The following is a 24,348-nucleotide window of genomic DNA, read 5'->3' on the forward strand; positions in this document are numbered from 1 at the left end:
GTTCTTGTATTTACTGGTTAGTAGTTTAGGTTTAGTCTAAATGATGTTTTGAGATGACTCTAAAATGGTCAAGTGATCTTTAAATAAGAACTGGCTCCCTGAAAAATCAGTTTAAGTCTTTATCTTCCCTTGAAGTGGTCTGTTTGAGTATATTTTTTGGAAGATTGTGAGGTCTATCACTTGTTTTAGACTTATATGACCCTCTATGATCAATTCAGATTTAAAAATAACCTTAAAACTTTGAAATATGATGCCTGTTTCTTTGTTTTTTTTTTACACATTTGGACTAGAAAGTATTGAAATCCTTGCTTGCTTGATTGTATCTGTATTTGAGCTAGTTTTTCCCTTCTAAGAGTTGTTTCTATAAAACTCTCTGAATCTCCTTTTCGCAACTAAATGATTGATGAAATAATAAGGAAAGGACTCTTGTATGCTTATATTACTAACTTGCATCATTTGTGAGCATTTTGTTATCTCTGAATTTGTTTACGTTTAAAGGAAGTAAAATTATCCTCTTTGTTTGCTTTGTGAATCCTGAAACTGCTAAGTATGGTTTGAAGTCTTCTAAAAAACTGAGAGGTTTGTTGAAAAAGAAATCAAGACTTGAAAAGCTTATGCTGATTCTGAGAAAGTCTGAGTCCTGTTTGGTCTTTTGTGTGTACTGATCATTTGTTCTGTGAACTATAATAAGGAAATAAATCATGAAAAGTAGAAGAATTGATAGATAAAAGGCCAGGCTAGTTGTTTTGAGTTTGTAGTGTGTTGCTCATGGTTCTATTGTAACTTATCCTATCATTCAAACTTGTTTTCTATGTGGTTGATCCTAAAACGTACATATTCCATTCCCTGCTTGATCTTACATTTGTGTTTGGATCTATCTGTTTAATTCTGGGAATGGAACTAAGTTAAAACTGTCATTTTAAAGCTCTGAAATGTTTTCTATGGGACTGCTTATATGCTGAGATGATCATGAGACTAGTTGTGTCACGACCCAACCCGCCATGACTGGCACCCGTCTAAATCCTAGTGGGCGAACCAACATACAAGACACCTATCCATTCAATTCGATTTTTATATTAATCAATCTAAATAGTATTACTCATTCAAACATCAAAGAACAAAATAAGTCATGCCATAAATACTGAAATAAGTGTGGAAGTTCTAACTGTTACAATCCCCAAAATCCGAAAGTCATCGTACATGACTCTAAGCTAAAAACATGTCTAAGAATCTGAAGTCTAACAAATAACTAATCCATAATGTCCATAGTACGAAAAGACATCATAGCAAGAAGATCTTCGGGCGGCCTGGCATGGGAAAAAGCTCACCCAAAATCTGTCAACAAATATCCTCCACGCTAGATGTGAGGACGAGCAACAGTCTCTATATCAAAATCTGCACTCAAAGAATGCAGCAAGGTAGTATCAGTACAAACATTATGTACCGGCAGATATCATAGGCCGACTAAGGTTAGTATCATGCATATTTCGTAAAATGAATAGAATAAAACAAGCCAGTCAACAGTCATGAATATCAAAATATCACAGCAAGTCAACCAAGAACAATCACAATCAAATCACCAAGATGTCAAGCATCACAATCACGTAAGTCACAACGAAAATAAATTTACCACAATAACCTCACTCGCTGTACATACATATGCTAGCTGATGTCTTAGCTCAGTAGCCATGACCTATAGGGGACCCATGGTGTTCATGTACCACCCGTCCCGATCCACTCCTAAGACCCGAGCACAAACCTCCGCCCCGGAACGAACCTCGGTCGCGGGACATATCAAAGTATCTCTCATTTCTGGAATGATCCTCGGACCATGAGCCCATAATCTAGGTTACATGAGTGTTTTTCATACCTCTTACAGAACAGTGTTTCTTACCTTTCTAATATCAATAATCAACTCATCATTTCATGTCACAATACCCTTGAGAAAATTATATTAGCTTCTCATCACAACACATCCATTGTAGATTCAATCACACAGGAATAATGGCACGGAGCCTACACAATCACTCAATCACATTCACGTAGGAATTTAGCCACGCAATACCATGCATGAAAACTAGACATGTTTTCTCCTAAGGAAATCACAAAACATACAATCAACTAACCAAAGTCTAACTTAAGTAAACTGTAACCTACCTCAAAGTAGAGCTGGAACACGCAGGTTACTCTGCTATAGCCATTCCTTTCCTCAAAGCCTCAATACGTTCACGGTCTAAAAATAGAAGGCTCAATGAGTCACATTGCTCAATTTACAAACACCAAAGCAAGAATACCCTTCCCTTCCCCCATTCTAAGGGTGGATGATTTTCTAGGTGATAGACAACCTATCAAGGCCCCTAGTATTCATTTACCATCAATTTATACAACATTCTATCAAACATTCCCATTACAAATAGTTTTCTATGGCAAAGACACTATTTTTATAGAACCCTAGGTCTCAAATCACTTAGTTTATGATTCTAAATGTTGAATTTATGACAAATAGCAACTAATCAATCTATTTAAATGATAAATAAGCGATAATAACCCCAACCCATAGTTTAGAAGGTTTATTGACATTCTAGGGTTTCTACTTCACTTTCACCATTAAAGACACATGAAGATGATTACAAAAATGAAGGGAAAGGGAATGATAGAATGAAAAGCAATGGAACTTACCTCTCAAGGTTATCTTGCCCTAGCTTGAAAATTCTCTCTAGGTGCTTGTAGGGAAGTGTGTTGGTGATTTGTGAAAAGAGAAAATAAAACTGAGTATATAAAATTCGAGCTACTGTTTTACGTCGACTGCTATAGCGGTCATCACGCCGCTTCAGCAGTACCGCTATAGCGGTCAAGTGACCGCTACAGCGGCCCACCACAAAATTGTTGTGACCGTCATAGCGGTACATTGCCCGCTGCAGCGCCCACCAAGGAAAATGGATGGCCGTCGGCAGCGGTACGCCTACCGCCACAGCGGTTCATTTTGGGCTGTGAGCTCGATTTTATCCAGTTTTTCCCCCTATCACCCCGCATTTCATCCAAGGCCTCAAAAACACAACACAAAACATGTACGCATACAAAAAGGCGCCCCACGAATCCACCCGCACCCTCGGAATTCCCAACAGAGTCCTAATTTCCCATAACGATCGGAAGGGTCGTTACACCAGATACCAGTTAAAACATCGTTCATCCCTGAACGGACAAGGGTGAGAAAACTAGGGAGGAGTTACCTGACTCGGCGAAAAGCTAAGGGTATTTGCTACGCATATCGGACTCTATCTCCCAATCCACTGGTCGATTCTTCCACTGAACTTTCACATAAGCTACTTCCTTGGACCTCAACTTGTGAACATCCTTGTCTAAGATAGCAACGGGCTCTTCCTCATACGACAAATTTTCATCTACAAAATCGAATCCCAACGATTGATATAGGAACCATCGCCGTGGTACCTCTTCAACATCGACACATGAAACACCGGATGAAAGCCTTATTGACCCGGAGGTAAAGCCAATTTGTAAGCCACCTCTCCCACACGTTTGAGAATCTCAAACAGACCAATGTACCTGGGGCTAAGCTTGCCCTTCTTCCCAAACCTCATCACACCCTTCATGGGTGAGACCTTCAACAGCACTTGCTCTCCTTCCTCAAACTCAAGATCTCGGACCTTGTGGTCTGCATACTCTTTCTGCCTACTCTGCGCTGCCAAAAGCTTGGCTTGAATCGCCTTCACATTCTCTAGGGACTCTCTCAGAAAGCCAGTACCCCATGGTCTCACCTCGAATGCATCAAACCATCCAATAGGAGACCTATAGCTCCTTCCATACAATGCCTCAAATGGGCCATATCAATACTCGATTGATAGCTATTATTGCAAGCAAATTCGGCTAAGGGCAAGAACTGATCCCAATGCCCACCGAAATCTATCACACACGCATGAAGCATATCCTCAAGAACCTGAATAGTCCACTCAGACTGCCCGTCAGTCTGAGGATGGAAGGTTGTGCTAAGATCTAATTTCGTACCCAACTCCTCATGCAAACACTCCCAAAACCTGGATGTGAACGTGGTGCCCCTGTCGGACATGATGGAAATAGGAACCCCGTGGAGTCTAAGCACCTCCCGAATGTAAACCTTAGCCAATTTTTCCACATCATAAGTTATCTTCACTGGAATAAAGTGGGTAGACTTAGTCAACCTGTCAACAATAACCCAGATGGAATCAAACTTCCCTAGCGTCTTCGGAAGACCTACCATGAAATCCATGGCTATTCATTCCCACTTCCACTCAGGAATGGGCATCTTCTGCAATGTACCCCCAGGTTTCTGTTGTTCATACTTCACCTGTTGGCAATTCAGACACTAAGAAACCAACTTTACTATATCACGCTTCATCCTAGTCCATCAGTAATGTTACCTCAAATCACGATACATCTTAGTGGCAGCAGGATGGATAGAATACCTCGAACTATGAGCCTCTGTCAGATTGGTCTTGATCAAATCGCCCGCCCGCGGCACACACACTCTCCCTTTGATTCGTAGCACGCCCTCCTCATCAATCACGGCCTTTTTGGCCTCACCACACAACACTGTATAACGTATTTTACATAGCTTAGCATCTTCAAACTGCTTAGCTTTAATCTGCTCTAAAAATGATGACCGAGCCCCAACACAAGCCAACACCTTGCCTGTGTTAGAAATATCCAGTCTCATAAAACTGTTAGCAAGAGTCTGAACCTCTCTAGCCAACGGATGCTCAGAAGAATCAAACGAGCCAGACTTTTCATACTAGCCGACTTCCCGCTAAATCCGTCAGCTACTACATTAGCCGTACCAGGGTGATACAAAATGGTGATGTCATAGTCTTTCGGCAGTTCCATCCATCTCTGCTGTCTAGAGTTCAGATCTTTCTAAGTGAACACATGCTGCAAACTGCGGTGGTCTGTGTGCACCTCACAATGGACACCATACAACTAGTGCCTCCAGATTTTCAATGTAAACACCACCACTGCCAACTTTAGATCATGAGTAGGATAGTTCTTCTCATGCACCTTCAACTGTTGAGAACCATAAGCAATCACCTTCTTTTCCTGCATCAAAACAACACCCAAACCAGAACGTGAAGCATCACAGTAAACAACAAAATCCTTGCCCTCCACGGGCAATGCTAGAATCGGTGTTGTGGTCAACAATGTTTTAAGCTTTTGAAAGCTCTCCACACACTCGTCGGACCACTGAAACGGTATCTCTTTCTGAGAAGCAATAGAGGCAAACCCTTTCACAAACCGACGATAGTAGCTAGCCAGACCCATAAAACTACGGATCTCGGTCACTGATGTGGGCCTAGCCCATTCCTTGACTGCCTGAATTTTTTAAGGATCCACTATAATACCCTCTTTCGAAATAACATGCCCCAAGAAAGACACAGAACACAACCAGAATTCACACTTGGAGAATTTAGCAAACAACTCCTTCTCTCACAATACTCCAAGAGTGATTCTCAAATATTTCTCATGCTCTTCCTTACTCCTAGAGTACACCAGGATATCATTAATGAACACTATTACGAATGAGTCTAAATAGGGCTTAAACACACTGTTCATCAAATCCATGAACGCAACTGGGGCGTTTGTAAGCCCAAAAGACATAACCAAGAACTCATAGTGCCCATACCTGGTCCGAAAAGCTGTTTTAGGAACATCCTCTGCCCGAATCTTCAACTGATGGTACCCTAATCTCAAATCGATTTTATGGAACGCAGAAGCTCCCTGTAACTAGTCAAACAAGTCATCAATACGGGGGATGGGATAACTATTTCGGACAGTTACCTTATTCAGCTGACGGTAATCAATGCACATACGCATAGACCCATCCTTCTTCTTAACAAACAACACAGGAGCACCCCACGGAGAGGCACTCGGGCGAATAAACCCCTTACTCAGAAGATCTTGCAACTGCTCTTTCAGTTCCCTGAGTTCTGCAGGTGCCATCCTATAAGGTGGGATAGAGATAGGACGAGTCCCTAGGTCTAAGTCAATCCTAAAATCAATGTCACGATCCGGTGGCATAGATGGCAAGTCTGCAGGGAAGACATTCGCAAACTCGCATACCACTGGAACCGAATCAAAGGATGGAGTATCTACATTGGTATCACGGATATGTGCCAGATAAGATAAATAACCCTTCTCTACTAGCTTCCTAGCACGAACAAAGGATATTACTTTCTTAGGGAGAGAACTAAGGTTACCCTTCCACTCGAGTCTAGGTGCCCCGGGCATGGCTAGTGTAAGAGTCTTAGAATAGCAATCAAGTATAGCATAATGTGGGGACAACCAACTCATACCCAAAATAACATCGAAGTCTACCATGTCTAAGATCATCAAATCTACCCAATTACTATACCCCATAAAAGAAATTGCACACAAAGGGTAGACGTTATCCACTACCACAGAATCCCCAATACGAGTAGACACAAAAATAGGGGTATCAAGAGTATCACACATCATATCCAGACCCACAGCAAAATAGGTAGATACATAGGAAAAAGTAGAACCCGGATCAAACAAAACAGAAGTCATACGGTCATAAATGGAGATAGTACCTGTGATAATTGCATCGGAGGCCTCAACCTCGGGTCTACCTGGGAAGGTGTATAAATGACCGCGCCCCCTGTCGCCTGTGAACCACCGTGATTACCATTACGAGTCTGAGCCCCGCCCCTACCGGGCTGCTGTCCACCTCTACCTGCCTGAGGACCGCCTCGGTTAGGCTGGGCACCACCCCTACCCGCGGTGTGGCCGCCCCGCCCTACCAGTGTGTAATCTTTACCCCCTCGATCTAGTGCAAATGAAGCTTGGGAAGTCTGATACTGAGTTCCCTGCCCACTCTGTCTAAGTCTGGGGCAATACCTCTTAATATGACCTATCTCACCACACTCGAAGCAAGCACGGTCCAGCGTAGGCCGCTGAACAGAACCTGATGAAGCAGTGTAGCCTTCATGCTGACTAGAAACTTGATAATTTAACCCCTGATGGGCCCCCAGCTGACACCTGTATCGTGGACTGAACCGGACGCCCTAAATATACCTGTGAACTTTGAACCCCCGGAGCATGTGCTCTGTCCGGATCTGGGGCCGCTAAACCTGCGCCCCTACCTGCTGGACCCGCTGGATATAGCTCAGGCCTGTGCTAACCCATGCAACCAATGCAGCACCTGTGCCATAGCATCTGGTATACCCTGAGCAGCTGCAGCTCCTGGTGGAACTGGTACTGCTGCTGGCTGGGCAGGTGCGGTTGCATTTCCCGCTACCTCATTAGGACCACTAGAGGCACGGGGTCAACCACTGGGACACCGCCCCCAGCTGGGGCCGCCCCTCTGTCAGCTCCTCTGCCTCCACCTCTACCTCTAGCTGTTGTCGCGGGTGTTCTCGCCATCTGCGAGAGAACGAAGGATAGTCAGATACCAATTTGAATCAGCAGATACCAATTGGAATCAAGTAGCACGAAAGAAAAATGAAAAGGGAGTTTTCCTAGTGTCATGCAGCCTCTCAAAGATAAGTACAGACATCCCCGTACCGATCTAGATGATTCTGCTAGACATGTCCTTATACGATGAGATCGACGAACCTAAAGCTCTGATACCAACTTCGTCACGACCCAACCCGACATAACTGGCACCCATCTAAATCCTAGTAGGCGAACCAACATAAAAGACACCTATCCATTCAATCCGATTTTTATATTAACCAATCTAAACAGTATTACTCATTCAAACATCAAAGAACAAAATAAGTCATGCCATAAATACTGAAATAAGTGCGAAAGTTCTAACTATTACAATTCCCAAAATCCGAAAGTCATCGTACATGACTCTAAGCTAAAAACATGTCTAAGAATCTGAAGTCTAACAAATAAGTAATCCATAATGTCCAGAGTACGAAAAGACATCACAGCAAGAAGATCTTCGGGCGGCCTGGCATGGGAAAAAGCTCACCCAAAATCTGTCAACAAATATCCTCCACGCTAGATGTGAGGACAAGCAACGGTCTCTGTATCAAAATTTGTACTCAAAGAATGCAGCAAGGTAGTATCAGTATAAACACTATGTACCGGTAGATATCATAGGCCGACTAAGAATAGTATCATGCATATATCGTAAAATCAGTATAATAAAACAAGCCAGTCAACAGTCATGAATATCAATAACTCACAGCAAGTCAACCAAGAACAATCACAATCAAATCACCAAGATGTAAAGCATCACTATCACGTAAGTCACAACGGAAATAAATTTACCACAATAACCTCACCCGCTGTACATACATGTTAGCTGATGTCTTAGCTCAATAGCCATGACCTGCATGGGACCCATGGTATCCATGTACCACCCGTTCCGGATCCACTCCTCAGACCCTAGCACAAACCTCCTCCCCGGAACGAACCTCGGTCGCGGGACATATCTAAGTACCTCTCATTTTTTAAACGATCCTCAGACTGCGAGCCCATAATATATGTCACATGAGTGCCTTTCCATACCACTTACAGAACAGTGTTTCTTACCTTTCCAATAGCAACAATCAACTCATCATTTCATGTCACAGTACCCTTGAGAAGATTATATTAGCTTCTCATCACAATAAATCCACTGTAGATTCAATCACACAGGAATAATGGCACGGAGCCTACACAATCACTCAATCACATTCACGTCGAAATTTAGCCACACAATACCATGCACGAAAACTAGACATGCTTTCTCCTAAGGAGATCACAAAACATACAATCAACTAACCAAAGTCTAACTTAAGTAAACCATAACCTACCTCAAAGTAGAGCTGGAACACGCAGGTTACTCTGTTATAGCCTTTCCTTTCCTCAAAGCCTCGATACGCTCATGGTCTAAAAATAAAAGGCTCAATGAGTCACATTTCTCAATTTACAAACACCAAAGCAAGAATACCCTTCCCTTCCCCCATTCTAAGGGTGGATGATTTTCTTGGTGATAAACAACCTATCAAGGCCCCTAGTATTCATTTACCATCAATTTATACAACATTCTATCAAACACTCCCATTACAAACAGTTTTCTATGGCCAAGACACCATTTTTATAGAACCCTAGGTCTCAAATCACTTAGTTTATGATTCTAAATATTCAATTTATGACAAATAGCAACTAATAAATCCATTTAAATGATAAATAAGCGATAATAATCCCAACACATCAAGTTTAGAAGGTTTATTGACATTCTAGGATTTCTACTTCAATTTCACCATTAAAGACCCATGAATATAATTACAATAATGAAGGGGAAGGGAATGATAGAATGAAAAGCAATGGAACTTACCTCTAAGGTTATCTTGCCCTAGCTTGAACATTCTCTCTAGGTGCTTGTTGGGAAGTGTGTTGGTATTTTGTGAAAAGAGAAAATAAAACTGAGTATATAAAATTCGGGCTACTGTTTTACGTCGACTGCTACAACGGTCATCACGTCGCTGCAGCGGTACCGCTATAGCGGCCCACCACAAAAGCATTGTGACCGCTATGGCGGTCCATCTACCGTTGTAGTGGTACTGCCATAGCGGTACATTGCCCGCTACAGTGGCCACCAAGGAATATGGATGGCCACTGGCAGCGGTCCGAGTAACCCCCGCAGTGGTACTCCTACCGCCACATCGGCTCATTTTGGGCAGTGAGCTCGATTTTTTCCAGTTTTCCCCATATCACCCCACATTTCATCCAAGGCCTCAAAAACACAACACAAAACATGCACACATACAAAAAGACACCCTACAAAGCCACCCGCGGCTTCATAATTCCCAACGGAGTCCTAATTTCCCATAACGACCGGAAGGGTCATTACAAGTTGAGACCTTTGTGACCCAATGATTGAACTTAAACTAGGATTTAGGGACTTGGGAAAGTTGGGGGACCTGCACTCTGAATCTGCTTAATACCTAATCTTGTTTAAGCTAAAATTGGTACAAAAATGACTTTGGACCTTAAAACTTGCCTCTGTAAGTGGTGAATGGGTTAGAAAAATGGCTTTTTGGCATTTGGTTTAGTTTATTCTTGGCCAAAAAACAAACTCTTGATCAGATCATTCATTGCCCTATCTCCCTTAGCTATTTTTTTTTTCTAAAAAGAATTAGAAACTAAGATTATGAGTGTGTTGATTGTGTCCTTTGCCTTGTTTCTTTTCTTCCTCACTTTTTGTTCTGTACCCCCTGTTCCTTACCCTTCCCATGTTGCTGCTACTTGTTTGGCCATCCTAAAGATTGTCATGCTCTTCTTGACTATGCTATTGTTGTTTTTGAGTCATTTTGACACTTTTTGTGTCTTGCATTACTTATCCTTTCATTGTTTGGATTCTGTTAGACTTTGATTGTTTCTGTGATTAGTAGTAAGGCTCTAGGTTTGAGATTAGGTAAACTGCCTCTAAGTGTTGTTGGATCACTGATTTGTCTTTGTTAGTTCTTTGGAGTCTTTTGTGTCTTTTAAAATCAGTTAGAAATCAAAGATTACCTAAAAATGAGATGTTGAGGGATTTTGGTTACAGTTTTGGTTCTTCTTGAAGTAAGGATTAACTGGGAATAAGTATATATATTGGGTGTATTTGAGGGTATACAAAAAATGTTGACTTACCTTTCCATTAGGTGGATAAAGGGTATGCCCTTCATGGGGTTTTGCTCTTTGTCTTGATAGGTATATTGGTGGTATATTATGTATATTACAGCTTGGCACTTAGAAAAATTTGAGAAGAAAATTGAGTAGTATACTAATAGTATATCATGCATATCACACTTTGACCCTTAGAAAATTTGAGACAAAGAATAGCTTGGGCTTATTACGTGGGCCTGTCATTGCAATTTCGCATCCGAGCTGCCATTACTATTTTGGGCCTATTTCACCTCTGGGCCATCTCGTTATCTGCTGTTAGGTATAATATATGAGCCTAGCCCAATAAAATTGTAATTCATTTTTTGGCAGTGTAATAATTATTATAGCCCTTTAATTTTGTATTTAGTTTAATTTGTGAGCGTATACTAATGTTATGTATACCCGTTTGTATCCTTGTCCACCCAAACCCGTTGGTGCCCACTAACGTATCTAGATCGAGTCAACCCAACTTGGAGCAAAATTGGAGCATACGTTTTGGATCTGAGGTTACCCCAAGTCTTGCATATTTTCTATTGGGTTTGGTCGGCCCATGTCTCTATCTCTCATACTTGTGTATTTCAATTTCAAATTGTGTAGTTAATTATGAATTGGAACCTTTAAGATTATCTCACATGTTTAAAGTCGCCAAAAAATTCAAATTTTTTATACTATGTAAAAACCAATTTTGGAAAATTAATACAACTTGTGGCTTAAAAAATGGACTGATTTAGTATAATTTGGACTAAAAATGATCAATTTCATAAATTATGGGACTGATTTGGACATTGTTTGAAACCTATGGACTGATATAAACCTATGGACTATTTACTATATATGGACTGATTTAGACTTATTGGACTGATTTGGACTATCTAAACCTTGGACTATCTAGAAAAATCTAAAAAAGACTAAAATTGGGTTAAAATTGGTAAAAATGTAAATATAGTTGACAAATGGACAATAATAGTATGCCTTAAACTATTTTTTACACTTAAATAAAAACTCTTTAAAAAATTAAACTAAAAACCTTTTTCTAAACTCGGGTGGGTTACGTGGCGTTCTACTTAGGTTAACGCCTTCGGGTTTTAACCTAGGTGTTCTAGTCCGAAACCCAAAACGCCCAATTTTGGGCAAAACTTGTTACACCTCGGAAAATCCTCCGTTGTTGCACAAGTGAATGAACTAGTGAGGAGTACGAGTATACGATATTTCCATGAGTATGAGATGACATTGATGACCCTAAATAAGGTTCCAAAGGCAACTACAATAAGAGATAGGTTATGATCCATAATGACTAACTATAGGTTCTGAGAATGTGGAAAAGTCACAGGTTTGCACTTTGGCCAGTTGAACGTAAAATGGAATACGGACCGTAAAGTGGTATACGGCCCGTAAACTGCCATGTCGTATTTCAACCTCCAAAACTTCAACTTTCTGTCAAATGTCCACATGGTTAAATACGACTTGGAATATGGATCGTAAATTGAAATACGGCCCGTAAACCGTGATCGTAAATCACCATGACCCCCAGCATACCTTTCTGGTTTTGTTATGCTTAAATACGACCACGAAATACGGCCCGTAAACTGGGTTTACGACCACTGTGCACTTTCGACGACTGTTCATTTCAGATCAAATTTTGGGTTATTAAAAAGGGGACCGAGTCTATTATTTCATTTCCACACTTCACCCCTTCTCTCTAAAACATCTCTCTACATTTATTCCACAAGAACTCAAGGATTATTAGTGATCATCTACATCAAGCTAAGTGAATCGAGTGTAAAGAACCCATTAAAGTTCCTCCAAAGTAAGAAATCCAAGTGAAGGTGAAACTAGGGTTTTTATCAAGTGAAGCATTTTCAACCAAGGCTTGTCCCTACGACATCTAAGGTAAGATTCATGATATTTCTTTGTTGTTTAAGGTAATTAAGAGTTGAAATACTTGGATTGTAGAAGGGTATAGAAGAATGGGTCATGAATGTGGAATAGTGTCATTTTGAGAAATAGTTTGGATTGAGTTATGCTTCTTGATGTGTTGTGATGTAAATATGTTATAAGTGATGTTGAGAACATGAGATGAGCAATGTACGTGAATGAACATGGTCGTGTATTATAGCCATGGATATGAGTAATCGAAGGTAAACTAAGAAATGTGGATAATGTGGATGGATAATGACTATTGCTATGGTATTGTGAATGTATTATTGACGTTTGGGAGTTGATATACGTTATGGAGGAATGTCGTATAAATAAAGGAGATGCTGTCTGATTTTCTCTAGCTTTAGTCATATATGCTAGCTATCGATTCTAATGATAGTATGACTTTAATGAAGGTAGAAACGCCAGCATTGGAGGAGAACGCGCAAGTGTAGAATAGTTGAACGAAAAAGGTATGTAAGGCTAACCCTTCTTTCATAAGGCATGATTCTTTGGCCAAATATCTAAATCTTTTATGGGACTATGATATCCTTCAAATGATTTGATCTTCCGAGCTATTAAGTTCACGATTCTTGATACGCCACGATTGCACTAAATCCATCGTATGACGAGTAAGCCTATAAAGATAAATGTGATAAATGACGATAATAGTAACAATGATGTTGATGGCGATTGTGATAATGATGTAAATAGTAAAGATGCGTATGAGCTATTATGTATATGTGCCTATGTATGACTATTATGGAACCCCGAGCTTATGACGCCGGGTAAGATATGTAAATAAGTATGTATATGATTATGTAACGCGCGCACACCTCTGCAGATGGTACGGATAACCCTGACGCCTTGGTAGGGCCAGGTAGATGCAACCCTGAAGTCTTGGTAGGGCCAGGTATGAGTAACCTTGAGCCTTGGTTGGCCAAGTATGTATGAAACACCGACCCTGCATGGTCGGGTATGCTATGTAAATGATTATGTATATGATATAAATACGAATATGATACGATATGAATGTGAATAAGGGTATGTATACGAATACGAGTACAAATTTGGAACGGATACGAATTGGATGTAAGTACACAAATACGCATTAGAAATGGAAAGCCCTATGAAAGGCAAGTAAGTGCCTATGACGATGATATCACCATCTCCCACCCTGTGTTATTTCTTATGTTGCTTATTATGCTTCTATATTGATATTGACCATGCTTTACATACTCAGTACATTCTTCGTGCTGACGTCCTTTTGTTTGTGGACGCTGCGTCATGCCCGCATGTGCACAGGGAGACAGGCTTGATCCATAGCCACATTCTCAGAGACTACATAGCAGAGCTCCATTTCATTCGGAGCCATAACTTTTGGGTACTTATTCTTTTGTGTACATAATTATAGGCATAGCGGGGTCCTGTCCCGCTCATGTGATATGTTACTCTCCTTAGAGGCTCATAGACATGTGTATATGGTTAGATATGTCTGGCCCAGTCGGCCTATATTTTGTATATCATTTTGATAGCCTTATCGGCTCATGTACATTAATGTGGCATAAATGTCAATGATGATATAAAAGCATTGTCGTCCAATGGGACTAGCATGAATGATGAATAGAAATGTATGTTTAATTATGTGGCTCACCTAGATGTAAGTATAAGTGTAAGTCAAGGGGGTGTCCGGGTGGGCTAGCACCGGTTGCTCGTCGCGGCCCTCTAGACGGGTCGTGACAAAACTCTACCATTTTTATTTCTTGAAAATGAGTGGTTTTTGCATGAATGACTAGCCTTTATTTGCAGAAATATAAAACGAAAGCAGTTTTTATCAAAAACAGTTTATATTTACAAGGCATACTATTAAAACCCGTAGGTCAACCGTATTTTACGGATCCTTAATACCAGGGTGCCTAACACCTTCTCCGGGGGATCACCAGAAGCCTTACCCAAACTTTGGTATAGATTGGTTTCTTTTAAAACTTAGTCGTTTTAAATGAACCCTTTCGAACTGATTTCCTAACTTACCTATAAGTTAGGTGGCGACTCTAAAAATAATGTCCATTTAGAGCACCATCCACGTAGAAGTATATGTTTTAGAAAATCCTGAAAAAAAAAAATTAAAAACTTCAAAAAAAAATTGGGGGTGGGGGTAGAGGTGGGGTGGGGTAGGGTGGGGGTTGGAGGTGGAGGGGTTTGTGTGGTATGGGTGGAGTTGTGTGGCTTGGGTGAGTATTTTCCTGAAAATGCTTTCTACCAACCAAAAGAACATGAGAAAATAAGTAAGAAATTCACTTATTTTCCGCTACCCAAACGAATATGAGAAAATAATTAGAAATTCACTTATTTTCCAAGAAAATATTTTTGTGGAAAACATTTTCCTCCATACCGAACACACCCTAGGCTAGATCATACTATTAGATATTAAAACCGGAACCTTTATTTTAACTCATATTAATTAGTTCAACCACGAAGAAAGTACCCTTAACCTGTGTTTAACCTGTGTGTCTAACAGATCACCAAATAAAAAGCTAATTTTTCTAGTATCTTAGGCTGAATTTTTTGAATTCAACATAGGAACATGGCATACAAATCAAAATACATCTGTTATAATTCCCCCATTATTTAAATTTAAACAAACCATTGATCTTCACAGGTAAAATAGCCAAGCCTACAGTGACTTTGTTATTACGACATACTGTGGTTCTTCAATTGTTGACGCTTCTTTATTTTTAATTTAATTTGCATGGCTTCCTAAAAAATCAAATGAAAGGAGAAGAAAGAAAAGAATGCAATTCTATGATTTATTGTGCTCGTTGTGATCATTTTTCGACTTCATGTAATATCGTTGTTTCCATATATTCCCAACATGAAAAAGAATTATTGTGAACAAAAACTAAAAAAGAATCACTGTGAACAGAAACTATGTTTTCACCAATATCCGCAACAGTATTTTTAAAAGTGGAGAAAAGCGGCTAGGGCCCGCTTCCGCGTTGCTTAGAGCTAGTGGTGGAACTAGAATCTTTATTAAGGGTGTCAAAATATGAAAAAGTAAATATACAAAAAGTTTTGGGGAATTCAACACATAGTATAAACACATAAAATAATTCTTTTTATGTATATATAGTGTAATTTTCCAGCGGAGACCCTTGGATGCGCTCCGCCAGTGCTTAGAGTGTTTCATTGATGTGAAGCACAGTTTTTTAAAAATTTCAAAATTTTGGTCCTTTTCCAATTAAAATATCTACTTTTATATCTTGAGTTTGGGTTCGGGCTTAGCACGGACGTCACATAACTAGTATATATATACACTAGTGGGGATAGCCCAGGCCCAACATGAACTAAGTTATGTTATTTATTATACATTATACATTAGCTTAAAATGTGAAAATAAACAGCACGTAACAACAGAAGAAATAACAGGCAAAACACTACAGAAACTGCATCTTAAAGCATAAAAAAAGGCAGTATATATCTAAAAACCGAAAAAAATGTGAAAAGGTAGCAATTTAGAATTCAGATCCCTCATCAGAAATGTAACACAGATGAAATAGAGCAGTGAAGGATTTGATTTGTAATGGATAGTAAACCGTCCTCCTTTATTGGGGCTTGGGACGGGATGTGTTGCTGCGTAATTCAAACACAGGCGGAGCTAAAAAATTCCTTTTTCGGTTCTTAAGTCACTAAGGTTAATCAATTTGGGTGCAGCTGGAATGGTAACATTCATCTGCAAAGTGAATAAAATGTCAAATTATCATCACTTTTACCGTAACCAATATTTCTACCATACAAGAATAAATAGAACATACTGAGATAGGACATATTTGTCGACCTTTGCGCATTTTAGAACAGAGCAAGAATAAAACATGTGGAAAGATTATATGTAATACATAAACTTATTTACAATGAACACAGGAAAGGATAATTTTTTTTCCTTTCATCATATTAGCTAAGCGGAAAGGAATTTCAGAAGCTTACTAATAATAATATCTGAATACACAAACGCACCATCTAATATTGAGAAGAGGAAAGTTTCATGAGCCTTCAATATATTCTTTACAAAATTACTGACCTTAATATTTACATAAACTCTGACCTTAGCATTTTCTCCCGCATTGTCCCTCTGTAAAATAGAAATTGACCATTATGATACCAGAGATACTAAAGGTAAAGGATGGAAACCTGCACATCTTATGAGTAAAATGTACCTTTGCAAGAAAACATAAATATTTATGTAGTATGTTGAAAGCCTTTCTTCGGACCCAGCGTATAGCGGGAACTTAGAGCACCGAGCTATCTTTTATTGAAAGTCTTCTGTATCGTTCCAACGGCATGCTTTTTTTTATCCATATAGTGCAATAGCACTTGCATCAGTTATGAAGCTTCACAATGATTCCCTAATAAAGGAAGACATTGACAGTTGTAAATGCGAGCAAACTAACATTTTAAGTTTTTAACAAATTAAAATGACTCAATGAAAGCACAAACTTGAAATGATCCCATATTTCAAACAGTCGGTGAACAAAAGCACTAATATAATTACTATAGAGTGGTACAGTATTAGTGGAGAATAACCTGCTTCAAAGAATTATCTTTAGTAAAGTTTGAGCTGCATGAAGAAAAAAATTGCCTGTGAACAAATCAAAATCTTTACTATCTGTACAAGATTAATGAGGGAATAGTATAATACAGAGCAAAAATGTCAGACAATTTCCTTCCGAATGATTTCGTCATATACTATATGTTACAGGTAGAATGATCGTCATGGCTAGTTGACGTAGATGATCGGATCAGATAACCTGACACAATTTGAACTCTTTGTTCTCGATAAGGCAACGTAGAGCTGACCATGTGAAAATACAGGTTCTCGCAAATAAATTCCAACAAAATTCAAAGTTTGACCTTGTGCTTTATTTATTGTCATAGCAAAGCACAATCTAACGGGAAATTGTGTTTTTTTAAATTGAACCGGCATTTTTTCATCCTGTGATGATAATAATGGTATTCTTGGGATAAAAACATGCATATTTTTTAAATCACCTGTGGTAATCTTAGTACTAATAACATGAATCTTAAAATCACAGCAGGTCAATTGAGTGCCATTACATAAACCTTCACATGGATTCAAATTTCGTAATAATATTGTTACGGTTCACATTTCGCGGGTGGGATTAGCGCTCGGAAAGCTACTTCGAACTTATTGGTGTTCTTTCGGACTTTGTTTTGAAAAAGAGTCGCCACCTAATTTTTAGGAAATTAGGAAAACCAAAGGTGAAGGGTTTATTCAAATACAGTGATAAAACCTGCGTAATTCAAAGTTTTAGGTAAGGCTTCTGGTGAACCCCTAGGGAAGGTGTTAGGCACTCTAGTATTAAGGATCCGTACTATACGGTTGACCTTTGAATTCCAGTGTATATGATTATTTGCTTTAATTGTTTATTTAATGTTTGCTTCCCACATTTATAAAAGACTGTCATTATTGCACATCATTTAATTTCGAATTTTTTTTTTGAATATATCCCCCTTATATATGGTATTTTAGGTTCGGACTTATAATATCCGGATAAGAGTAGTTTCCTTTTATATATAAGGATAATGTACTTTATACATAAAAAAAAAAGTGTAAAAATCTTCTAGTTTTTGATACACATATGTTTGTATATATTTTGTTATAATCATACACTTTCATTCGGGCCAATCTGCATAATATGTTTGAACGCCTTACCTAGTATTTACGAACGTTTTTCACTTATTTAAATGATTTAACTTAAATGGTTTGCTTTTATTATTATGAATCCTTGTATACGTGTATTTATGAAACTGATTTCTGCTTTTGGAATGGACTTAAGCCCAAAATGTATTTGTAATAAAGAAAAGGGCGTTCGGTGGGCCTAGCCCATTTGTTCTTTTTCCCTTTTGAAGATCAGATGGGTTGGCCCAAATGTGCTTGTTTCTAGGTGGGTTTTAGCCCAAATTATTATTATTATTATTATTATTATTATTATTATTATTATTATTATTATTATTATTTTAATTTTTTGTTAGGCTTGACCCAAATTATTTGTAAGAGACTTGGCTTTAGTCCAGAACTTATCTGAAATTTGCCAAAATGTATTCCTTTTGCTTCCAAGATGTTGATCCGGTTTGTTAAACGAAAACACTATAATACTTGTAAATTTTGAAATCTTTTAAGCTTTTCTATTTGATTTATATCAAAATCATTTTTTTTGTTATTCTTTTAATCTTGAAATCATTATATTTAATTCGGGTTTTTGAAGTTTGTTTGGGGACTTAAGGTCTACTAAACGGCGTAAGCACCGTTGTAAGACGACTAGTTCATAACCATAAAAATTCCAATAAGTACAAGCGTTTTACAAATATACAAATACAAATACAACATCAAAATACAAATGCGCAAATAAAAGTGAGTTGGGCTAGGGGCTTACCAAGCCCCTAGTTGGCCATTTTCACCCATGTTCTGGGCCTTCATATACGTCTATAATACTTGCTTCCCTTTCACGTTCTCGGACCCTTTATTGTGAAAGAAGTGACCTGTTGGGCTTTGAACCGGCCCGAGTGGCCATGCAGAGGAGGAGGGAAGACAAACAAAAGGACCCCGATTAGCAAATATACGACTGCACTTATCACACTTATACATAACATACATATAAAAGGCAACACATATGCATATACATATTATTTCAGGTTATTAGGCTTTGGCAGCCCAAGGTTGAATATAAAAGAAACTACCCGAGCCCCATTTGCCTCCTATTTTGGGCTAAGTGACATCTGAATAGCTCTTATATTATTTTAAAATGGGCCAGGCCCACATCCTTGCTAAGTCTAAGTTTGGGCTAAGATTAAAGCCTAAAAGAAGTCTATTCCATTTATATTCATGGCATACATCTGCTTTGTTCAGATATACACTTGATATATCCACGGCATACACATATGGTATGTGTATCAAATGTATATCGTGTGTATATCCATATTCCCTTTTTACCCATCCCTATACACTTTGTGTATATCTATTCCTTAAATTTAAATCTTCCTTATAACCATCTAACCTCCTAATACTATTTCCAGTTTTAAGAGTCACATCCAATCTAGACTAAGGCTAAAATTAATCCAAAAAAAAAATAGATATTTACCGGACCAAACAGCTCATGCTATCTCCTTATGCAGTTTTCAAATGACCAACAGTTCCTATGGAAATCATTATGAAATCAGACCAACACATATTTGGTTTATAAGGCATAGACAATACCAAACTGCAACAAGAGCCTACAACCCAAATGATCACTGGGAAGTTGAGGAACCAGGAAGTCTAAGACACAAGAAAGAGCTTGACAACGGCTTAACCAAGCAAAAATAGCATGAGGAAGGTAAAGTTCAGCAAATTCAGGCACAACTATAGGCATTATGGGGATGAGCAATTACTTTAGTCAATTCAACGATGGAAAGAACATGCATGTAGCAAGGAGAATATGCATTGTCACTTTGATAAATGAAAGCCCTGTCCTCTAATTTCAACAAGACCTCATAGGAAAAGTATGGCACAAAAAAAAACAACAAACTAAATGACGTGGTTGTTTTAGTATTTACTTCAAGACTCAACCTCATTATCAGTACCTCAGACTTAACCAATGCCCTTCTTATTTTTCAGAAATCAACCAAAACTACTCATGGATAGACTCACTACTTATTTTAGACAAATTATTTAAACAAGACAACCTTAATGATTCCAATGACCTGGGATTTCATATCATAATGAGACTTAGACACCAAGATTTCTACCAGGTCTGTTTCTAGGAGTTGGCAACCTGAAGTGACCAATTTCCTTTTTCATCGTTTAACAGCTTGTTCAACATTTGACAAATTCATTTTCTGGTTCCCGCCTCCCCTTTGGTTTATTGATAGCAGTTGGAGGGCTAGGTGTATGGACAATATGAATATACACCCCATAGACATGTAGGATATACCATGGCACCCCATATTTGGAGGGAAGTGCTATGATCAAAGTTATACTTGTTCATGCTTAACCCTCTCCTTAAGGTGCCTTTTAAAAGGTTCCCTCACGTCAAGTGTTTTATAACTCATTTATACACACTTATGCTTCTCCAAATACCATCCCCTAAACCAAGTCCAATTGAACATTTAAACCAATCATGACACAGGTTTTAACATCTTCAACTACCCTACACTAGTATTATAGTCATGAAGTGATTTTAGCCCTTTTGATCATGAAAATCTCAACAGAATCATATACTGTCACGACCCAACCCCGTGGGCCATGACTAGTGCCCGAGCTGGACACCCGTACACACTCACTTACCAGAATCGGCGTACAAATGACTTATCTAGATATGAAGATCAGGCGTCGTCTCAAGAGGTCGCATATAAATAAAAGTATCACACAGAAGCCGGCAAGGCTGTCGTAAAACACATCGCCCCAGAAATATATATACGTATATACATACAAGCCGATAAGGCTGTTAGAGCAAATGGAACCGCTTAAGACATAAATCACACAGACATAACTGAACAGTAACTATTCACAACCCACATGTATGTCTACAAGCCTCTAAGAAAGACAACAGAATCAGATGACGGGACAGGGCCCCGCCGTACCCCTGAACATATACATACATATATACAACGGAAGAGTCTATACCAGAATGTAGGCTCCGGAACAAGGGGAGCACTTCAAAATAGCATAATAGATGTGCTAAGCTGGCGGGTCACCAGAATGAGCGTCTGTACCTGCGGGCATGAAACGCAGCCCCCGAAGAAAGGGGGTCAGTACGAAATAGGTACTGAGTATATAAAGCGTGAAATACAATAATCAGGATCATAACTGAAATAAGAAGTATGGAAAACGAGTACAAGAATAAAAATACCAAAATGCTTGTTTTTGAAGCGCAAATAATGCATGTCAAAATCATGTATAGGGCTCGGGAACATGGTCGCCACCCCGTCATTGGCGCCACAGCACATCATACTCCAGAAGATTTCATATCCCCGTAACATCTCTGTAACACATCATAGCAACATAACACATCATAACACCATAACATACATAAACGGTACCTGGCCCGCTAGTGGGGGACTCGGGGAACCGTAACACATCATACTGCCGAATATAACATAGTGCGCACGATGACAAAACCGGCCCGGGACTCGGCGAAGGATATAATAACAGCATGCACGAGCAGAGTAGTGAGAAACTATATGCACATAAATCAATTTTTAAGACACGATAGACAAGTACACTTACCGACACCTGAAAGATCATAAACACGTTTTGAGTCAATCCGATTTAGTATAAGAAAGTTATGGGCAATTTACTATAGGAACCTTTACGAACGATTCAAAGCAATCCGAGACCGCCTACGAAAGTTACAGACATTATTCGCTTTAAAACTCTCTAAGAACGTATCGGAGCGATCCGAGCTCTCGTCTAAGAAAGTTAGAGACATTATTCGACATAAGACCTTTAAAAAAACAAAGTTTTGTATACACGTTCATTATCCAATTATACAAAAGACCTAAGGACCATAGTTCGACTATATTAGGAGTGTAACATCAAGAAGTGAATAAGAATCGTCGACATGCTCGGATCTTATGAAAGGAGTTACCCCGAGGTTTGTATCACATCTTATTTACATCTAAGGCATGTCAAAAGAAAGAAAGGGTAAGCTTTACATACCTTGCCCGCTTCCTAAGCTAATCCCAACTCAAGTCTCGGGCTCCCCAAGATCTACAATAACGTCATTAAATATCAAACGTTAGCTACAAGTACTTAGGAATTCAATCCTAAGCTAGCACTTGTCTACAGAAATTTGGGCAGCATTTCCCCTGTAAATTCAACAACCCCGAGAATTCAACTCGGCCAAATCATCAACAACAATACCAACAACCATACTAACAACATCAACACTTAATTCAAAACACATTCTAACATTAGCAACTCCCTTTTACATAATCCGACGGCATTCCATTTACATTCACTTCAACTACATACAATCAAGCTAACACCAATGCTCGCACACTCAAATACTAATCCGAAACCATTCAAACAATACTCAAGAACACTTCAAACAATCCGCACAATATTCAAAATAATCTAACCAATATGCCACTCCACCCGAAACCTCCAAAATGCAACAATAGCAATAACAACACATTTCCTTTTTTCAAATTCATGAACTACACCAACAATTCACACACTAATAACATTATTTTCCATAAATACAAGAAGTGGTATTAAGATCACATTAGCTTCTAAAACAACTCTCCAACAATTACAACTTCAACTATAATTATTGAACTTTCATCTTCATCATAGAATCCATAACGACAACAACCAAAGTACTAAGTAAAAATTGGTTCATCATTCCTACACAACACATCACATACACGGCCAAGCACCCACCTACACGGCTCAACCCCAACACACATAATTTCATGATTTTCATTCATTTCTACATACTACAACATACACAAACCATCCATAACATATAAAAAGAAGATTAAACCTTACCTTTCTTCACTACACTTCTCAACTTGGCTAGGGTGGTAAAGTGCACAAATAAGTGTTTTGCTTGCTCCAACAACTACTTCACGTTAAAGAGGACCTTCCAATTGGTTGATTTGCTAGGAGAAAATAATTTTTTGATCAAGATTTTTGGACCTCAATTTTTGGTCACCTTGGCCGAATATGGATTCTTTTTTTCTTCTTCAAGTTTCTTCAAACTTCTTAAGTGATGAAGATGATAAATGTGATGAATTAGTCATCTTTTATCTAATTATATAATGCATCCATGTGGGCCAAGGCCCACACTCTATTACACGGCCACTTGGCCCTTTTTGTTCAAGATTTATTAACTTTCCAAAATCAACTTTTAACCCCAAATTTACCTTAATATTTCCATGAGCCACCTTGTGAATTTTCCTTTTTACCCCTAGCCTTTCTTAATATTTCCACATCAATAATTTTCATAAACAACTTGTGTGTTAAACAAGATCATAAATATAGCCTTGCCCTTAACTTCTTGCAATTATCTTGACATATCCGAATGTACAAAATACGGGATATAACATATACACCTCATTTTGAAGTTGGTTTTAAGAAAGGATAGGCTAAGAACAAAGCCAGAACAGTACAACTTTAACCTTAAGACAAGACCAAATTATATTATCTATTTACCATGTCCATTACTTATCCAATATTTAAACACTAATTCCTATAATGATTCAAACAGCATATACATACAATACCTGGACAGACTCAGATTGCACTCTTCTTCCCCTTATTTCTTTTAAAATTAGGAGAAAAAACCCTCATGAAAATAGCTAAGACAATATGAAGACCTCTAATCTCAGACTTACTCAAGGAAGGGTAAATTGGATTCAGTCTTGTCCCCACGATGATTACCCAAAGTCACTTATGGTGAGACAAGTTTTAAACTCATTTAATTTTATCAATTCAGAAGATTACATGGGACTGGATCACCTGTACTTAAATGAAGTTGACTCTTTATACAGGATTAGACATCTTTAGTTTACAAAATCCACTTAATTACCAATCATGACTAATGAACCGATTAGCTTAGATATCTAATGGCCAAACAAAGTACGCATATTGAAGTTGGACAAGCAACAGATATCATTGACACTTCACCTATTCTATTTTTACAGTGGCAAATTATTCAAATCTATTCCCAGTGATCATAGTAAGTTCTGAACCTTAAACTCCAACAATATTCTTCT

At 38.7% G+C, this 24,348-nt stretch overlaps 1 protein-coding gene across 1 annotated transcript in view; it reads right to left on the reverse strand.

Annotated features, from left to right (window-relative positions):
• Positions 1–4,971: 4,971 nt before the first annotated feature.
• LOC132637494 (uncharacterized) overlaps positions 4,972–24,348 on the reverse strand; it is a 38,902-nt gene continuing 19,525 nt past the window's right edge. The window contains exons 3-5 of the mRNA XM_060354574.1: positions 7,234–7,302; positions 6,810–6,973; positions 4,972–5,088 (exon numbers count right to left, since the gene is read on the reverse strand). Of these exons, the coding sequence (XP_060210557.1) occupies positions 4,972–5,088; positions 6,810–6,973; positions 7,234–7,302 (350 nt within the window). The remainder of the gene's footprint in view (positions 5,089–6,809; positions 6,974–7,233; positions 7,303–24,348) is intronic.

This window comes from Lycium barbarum, chromosome 4 (genome assembly GCF_019175385.1).
Source record: "Lycium barbarum isolate Lr01 chromosome 4, ASM1917538v2, whole genome shotgun sequence".
NCBI lineage: Eukaryota > Viridiplantae > Streptophyta > Magnoliopsida > Solanales > Solanaceae > Lycium > Lycium barbarum.